At 44.7% G+C, this 6,959-nt stretch overlaps 1 protein-coding gene across 1 annotated transcript; it reads left to right on the plus strand.

The window, feature by feature from the left end:
• The first annotated feature begins 5,327 nt into the window (after window positions 1-5,327).
• On the plus strand, window positions 5,328-5,826 carry CYSTM1 (cysteine rich transmembrane module containing 1). Its single transcript, XM_066264818.1, has one exon. It carries the CDS (start codon window positions 5,454-5,456, stop codon window positions 5,763-5,765), a length of 312 nt encoding a protein of 103 aa, XP_066120915.1. The 5' UTR covers window positions 5,328-5,453; the 3' UTR covers window positions 5,766-5,826.
• Window positions 5,827-6,959: the final 1,133 nt, after the last annotated feature.

Genomic DNA, 6,959 nt, shown 5'->3' on the forward strand with positions numbered 1-6,959 from the left:
AGCAGAATTATTTCATTAAATTATTTTTTCCTTCATTCAGCAAAATCACTAATTTGTTAAAAGTGGCGATTTCTACTTCTCTTGAGAAGCAAGAAAGTAGGTGTTCAGCACTATTATACAAGGACCTATGGCATATATGATACACATTTTTGGTGGGAATGTAAAATGCAACAACTTTGGAAAGCAGTCTGGCAGTTCCTCAGAAAGTTGAATGTGGAATTACCACATGACTCGGCAATCCCACTCCTGGGCGTTTTTTTCCCAGGAAAGGTGAAAACATGTTCATGTCAAAATTGGTGCAAGAATGTCCATAGCAACATTACTTGTAATAGCCAAAAAGTGTTAACAACTCTGACATTCATCAACTGATAAACAGGTAAACAAAACATGGCTGTCCATACAGTGGAATACTATGAAGCTGTAAGAAAGGGTGAAGTACCGGTCCCTGCTACAACGTGGATGAACCTCAACAGCGTGATGCTAAAGGAGAGAAGGCAGACACGAAGGACCACAGAGTGGATGATGCTATTCACATGAAATCATCAGAATAGGCAAATCCAGAAATAGAAAAGTAGATTTGTGGGTGCCAGGGACTAAGGGGGCAGGGAACGGGGAGTGAATGCTAATGAATAGGAGTTTCTTTCTATGGTCATAAAAATATTCTGAAATTTGTTGTGATGATTGCACAACTTTGTGAATATATTTTAGACCAAATACATAGTATACTTTAAAAGACTGGATATTATGATATATGAATTATATCAAGAAATATTGATATAAAAATTTTAAGCCAGTCCATTCATTCATTCATTCAATCAGTCAGTCAAACATTTATTAAGCATCCACAAAGTTCTAGGCACCGTTTTATGTTTGGGGTTACATATAATAGTGAAAAAAACAGATAAAAGTATCTGCCTCATGAAAATGATAGATTAAAAGTGAATACAGCCTGATCTGTGGTGGCGCAGTGGATAAAGCGTCGACCTGGAAATGCTGAGGTCACCGGTTCGAAACCCTGGGCTTGCCTGGGCAAGGCACATATGGGAGTTGATGCTTCCAGCTCCTCCCCCACTTCTCTCTCTCTGTCTCTCCCTCTCCTCTCTAAAATGAATAAAAAAAAGTGAATACAGCCTTGGCCGGTTGGCTCAGTGGTAGAGCGTCGGCCTGGCGTGCAGAAGTCCTGGGTTCGATTCCCAGCCAGGGCACACAGGAGAAGCGCCCATCTGCTTCTCCACCCCTCCCCCTCTCCTTCCTCTCTGTCTCTCTCTTCCCCTCCCACAGCCGAGGCTCCACTGGAGCAAAGATGGCCCGGGCGCTGGGGATGGCTCCTCGGCCTCTGCCCCAGGCGCTAGAGTGGCTCTGGTCGCAACAGAGCGACGCCCCTGAGGGGCAGAGCATTGCCCCCTGGTGGGCAGAGCGTCGCCCCCTGGTGGGCGTGCTGGGTGGATCCCGGTGGGGCGCATGCGGGAGTCTGTCTGACTGTCTCTCCCCGTTTCCGGCTTCAGAAAAATACAGAAAAAAAAAAAAAAAGTGAATACAAGTAGAAATGCTCAGCTAAAAGTACTATAAAGAGGGTCTTTAAAAAATGAAATGGTTGCAGATGAGTTCATTGCCAAAAATTGGCTGGGAATTATATAATGCAGTCTCTGTTGGGTCCAGGACAAAATACCCTTCTGGGGCTATTGGCAATTATAGCTATGCATTTAGACTTCAAGGGGCATGAGAATCACTGCATGGTCTGAATAAGAACAGAGATTGCCTAAAATTCTGGTTCCTTAGGCCTCTTCACTTGGTTACATTTTTCACTAGGGAGCATTTAAAACAAATGCACCAATGGATTAGAATGGCAAACAGCCATCCAGCCCCAATGACAGCTCTGGAAGCACAGTGGTCTGGCAAACACATGGGTTCCTTGACATTCTATTGACATTTAGACTGGATAATTCCTTGTGGCTATGGGTTGCTGTCCTGGACAATGTATTATGTTTACCAGCAACCCAGGTATATACCCACTAGATATCAGTAGCACTCCAACCCACAGTCCTGATACTCAAAAATGTCTCCAGACATTGTCAAATGTCGTCTGGGAAACAAAAATCACTCTTGGTTAAGAACCATTGCTTTATGACCCTGAGAACCAGCCATGTATTTTTACTGACTTGGACTGTCCGTAGCGGATGAGCCCGTTCCTTGGAAAACTACTGGCAAATGAAAAACACCACACTTTGGTCTGCAAACTGGAAGAGATAACTGTGGCTGATGATTCAACATATTGGGTCCAGGGTGAGGCCCCTTCTTTTGATGTGACTGACAAGAGTCACACTGCTGGTCAAGTCTGTGCTGTCCAGCTTGCCTGTGGGATCTGCCATTGTACTGAATGTGGCACTGTCCACCATCATGCACTGAACACAAGAAAGGACCTTGTTTCTGATCAGAAGACTGCACTGCACACCAGCCTCCTGAGTTTTTCCAGAAATTGTCCCCTTCATCTCTTGGTGAAGGAACCCCATGCAGGGAGCATTGGCCCCACCCGCTCCTGGCAGATTGACAACACTGAACCTTTGCCTCTCTGTGGCTGCCAAGGGTGCTTCTCTCCAAATGACACTTTTTCAGGTTATGGTGGTGCTGTTTCAGTGTGGTTGGCGGACTCTGGGCATCACCATGACCTTTGAAACCAAAGTGTCATGTAGTAGTTGGCTTCTTGGAGTATATCCAGCCTGACAATGTGCACTTTTGGTAACAAAGCCCACAAAGCCACCCGGCAATGGACTGACAGTGATGGTATTCAATGATTCTACTCACTCTCTGTCATCCTGAGCATCTGGTAGTGTGGAGCTTTAAAGTTCTCCCTCAATAATCAGTTCACAAAAACTTGTCTCCCCCTTTCTCACCCTCTCCTCCTCCAAACTTCTTAGTGAGGAGGTTTGGTCACTGGGATGTCTCTGGAATATGTCAACTTGGCTAAACTGAATACACTTTCCTGAATTTCCTTAGTTCTGTATGGGCCCTTGTGATGGATGGCCACCAGGTGTCACAGCCAGAGCAGCCTCTGTGAGGGAAGAACATTCTGTTGAACCCGTGTGGGAATGCCATCATTCCAGCTGTGGTGTCCATCTCATAGATAGCCTATTCTGTGGACACTGTACCACTTATTCATGGGCCCATTGAGCACAGGCATCACCACCTGATTACATTTATGAAAAGCTACCATCTAAATTTTGTTCAGGCCAAACATGTGAGTTAAATGAAGATGTGGTGGGAATCACCAGCTCTTCTGAGTCCTGGAAGGCAGTCCCAGTTGTGGGGACCCTCCTATGGAGGGAGTCACTTTTTGGTTTAGGATCTCAGTAGTAAGTGGACAGGGAGCCACTTCAGGAGCTTCCAGTTGGCCTGGCCCTTCATAAAAGCCCTTGTTCTTTGGATCAGGGGGAAAATGTGAAGATTCTGTCAGTCATGAAGTATGTCTGATGTGCTGGGGAAATAAGATTAGTCCAGGGTTTCACTGGACTCACTGTGAACTGAATTCCAGCCTGAAGTCTGCCTATCTACTTACTGATCAGGGGTACTTTGGCTCCCCAGAGATTAAGGTCAGACACTAACATGCCAGTGTCTACAGCAGGGGTCCCCAAACTACGACCTGCGGGCCTCATGCGCCCCCCTGAGGCCATTTATCTGGCTCCTGCCACACTTCCAGAAGGGGCACCTCTTTCATTGGTGGTCAGTGAGAGGAGCATAGTTCCCATTGAAATACTGGTCAGTTCGTTGATTTAAATTTACTTGTTCTTTATTTTAAATATTGTATTTGTTCCTGTTTTGTTTTTTTACTTTAAAAATATATTTATTTATTTATTCTAGAGAAGAGAGACAGAGAGAGAGATAAGGGAGGAGGAGCAGGAAGCATCAACTCTCATATGTGCCTTGACCAGGCAAGCCCAGGGTTTTGAACTGGCAACCTCAGCATTCCAGGTCAACACTTGATCCACTGTGCCACCACAGGTCAGGCTGTTTTTTTTTTACTTTAAAATAAGATATGTGCAGTGTGCATAAGGATTTGTTCATAGTTTTTTTTATAGTCTGGCCCTCCAACGGTCTGAGGGACAGTGAACTGGCCCCCTGTGTAAAAAGTTTGGGGACCCCTGGCCTACAGTGTAGCTTTCAATGGAATGAGCAGAGGCCTTGAAGGAGACCAAGGTCTGATTCTGTGCTCACTTTTTTCCAGATTTTTTTTTTTTGAGGCAGAGGAGGAACAACGTCTTGGAGCTCTTTGAGCCTGTTTGCTCAGCTAACAATACTCATCTGATTGGTGGGAAGGTTCTGTCAGACTACCCATGCTAAGTGAGGTTTGTGTGTGTGTGTGTGTGTGTGTGTGTGTGTGTGTGTGTGTTTACAGAGACAGAGAGTGAGTCAGAGAGAGGGATAGATAGGGAGAGACAGTCAGGAACAGAGAGAGATGAGAAGCATCAATCATCAGTTTTTTGTTGTGACACCTTAGTTCATTGATTGCTTTCTCATATGTGCCTTGACCGCAGGCCTTCGCAGACCAAGTAACCCCTTGCTTGAGCCAACAACCTTGGTTCCAAGCTGGTGAGCTTTGCTCAAACCAGATGAGCCTGTGCTCAAGCTGGCAACCTCGGGGTCTTGAACCTGGGTCCTCTGCATCCCAGTCCAACGCTCTATCCACTGCGCCACCGCCTGGACAGGCTTTGCTACATGTTTTTAATGTTGCCTGAAATATAGTCTAATGAAATCAATGCCTTTTACATCTTTGGAAAGAAAATACAGACCTCAGTCATTCCTATTCCTTCATCAATATTTTAATAACTTACATTCCACAGTATTTTCTTATAATTTACTTTCAAATGTCTTACATCATTTAATTATTTATAATTTTTCTTGGAAGTAGATTGAACTGATATAAATTTCCCCTTCAGAGTACAGATAGTTTTCCCCTTAATTTCAAATAATTAGCTATATAATTTATTAAACAAATTAAATACTAGTATAGGGGGTACAATTGGTATGTGTACGGATTCCTGAACTGTGGTGAATGGCTTGGCTAGTTGGTCAGGGAGCTAGAAGGAGCAAGACAGGAAAATGTTTTAGAGACAAGGGAGTCTGAGGAAGACACTTCTGAAGGAATCTGTGCATGTGGGCACAAGACGTGAGCACAAAGATTGTGTTTCATGTCAGTGCCCTCCAAGGGTGCCCACCACAGAAGATGTACCCAAGAGTCAAGGCGACAGGGTTACTTACCTGAGTGTAGCACCTGGCTGCCGTCTTTTCCAACTTCAGTGCTTGTTTGGTTAATACATGAGGAAACAAGGCGTGCCGCGGCTCCTCACTCACTCGGAGGCAGGTGCGGTGCCGCCTGTGCGGTCTCGCTCAGTCCCGTCCGCTCCCGACCCGACGGGTACCCAGCTTGTTAGTGGAGAGGTACATTTGGCAGGTCCCTAATGAACCCAGGGAACCCTCCACCATATCCGGGCCCCGGTCTGACGGCCCCGTACCCACCTTATCCACAAGCACCAATGGGGCCTGAGGTGTACTCTCCAGGAAATATGGGAGGACCTTACCCATCTCCTCAGGGGTACCCCTACCAAGGATACCCGCAGTATGGCTGGCAAGGCGGACATCAGGAGCCTCCTAAAACCACAGTGTACGTGGTGGATCAGGCAAGGAAGACGGACGACACTGGCTGTCAGGCAGCCTTGGCTGCATGCTGGGCCGCCCTCTGCTGCTGCTGCCTCCTGGACAACCTTGACTGAGCAGCCAAAACCCAAGTGCTCCCTCCAGGCATGCTGCCTCCTGTAACCGGAATAAACTAGTGCTGCACAATTAAAAAAAAAAAAAAATACATGAGGAAACAGTATGGGCTCCTTCCCCTGATGGCTGATCAGCTCAACATTTATCAGTCACCAACTGAGACCAGCACTGTGCAATAAGGTGCCATCTCTGGGAGAACACCAGCCAGTCGCTTGGTGTCAACTTGGCTACATCAGACATGTTCTATTCTGGAGGGGGCAGTGATTTGGTGTTACAGGTATTGATTGACTTACGACCTATGCAACTTATGACCATTTGACTTTACGACCACAATCACTAGACATGACTGCTCCGCGTCTGGCAGCGCAAGATGTTGCCCAGCTGGGCATAGGACAGTGCTGGCCAATAAAATGTTTCATACATGTGTGTGTGTGTGTGTGTGTGTGTGTGTGTGTGTGTGTGTGTGTGTATATATATATATATATATGTTTTGCAATTGGGAAAATGTTTCCTATGGTATTTTTTACACCTGTATTTTGTATTTTTGTATGCACCTGTATTTTGTAATTTTGTATGTTTTGCAAATATTAAACCAGTTGTACTGGTAATGCAGTGTTTTACTTAAACCTGATGAATGTAAAAATAAGAAACAAAATGGTGTAGAGATGATACAAATGGCAAAAAATGAACAAAGAAAGTTATGATATATAACAATAATGAAAGAAAATTATGATAAAATATGACTTAAAGATTTTTATAACATCATTTCACAGTACTGTACATATAGCTACTCAACTTATGACCAAATTGTGTCATGACTGGTCTGTGGGAACCAATCGTGGTCGTAAGTCGAGCACTAGTTGTACTGACACCTGCCCAACACGTGGTTGTGCTTCTCTGCCAGCGCCACTGTATGAAGGCTCACTACATGCTTGACTACTGCACTAGGGGCTTCCACATCTGTGGATTTATTTTGTCTTTTTTTTACAACTTCCCAAATAGGATACTTGCATGAATCTTTATAGCTTTTATTTTTCTCTAACGTGAGCATTTAAGGCTATAAATACCTAAAGACTGTGACATGGTAGTATTGTCATTTTTCATTTCTGCACACTAAGTGATTTCTACAATGATTTCTTCTTTGACACATGAATTATTTAGAAGTTAGTTTATGAATATCTAAATAGGATATTTTC

The sequence above is a fragment of the Saccopteryx bilineata genome, chromosome 3, assembly GCF_036850765.1.
Source record: "Saccopteryx bilineata isolate mSacBil1 chromosome 3, mSacBil1_pri_phased_curated, whole genome shotgun sequence".
NCBI classification, from domain to species: Eukaryota; Metazoa; Chordata; class Mammalia; order Chiroptera; family Emballonuridae; genus Saccopteryx; species Saccopteryx bilineata.

Excerpts from the sequence above, each read along its gene's own strand:
- CYSTM1 (XM_066264818.1), top strand. The coding sequence starts at position 5,454 with ATGAACCCAGGGAACCCTCCACCATATCCGGGCCCCGGTCTGACGGCC.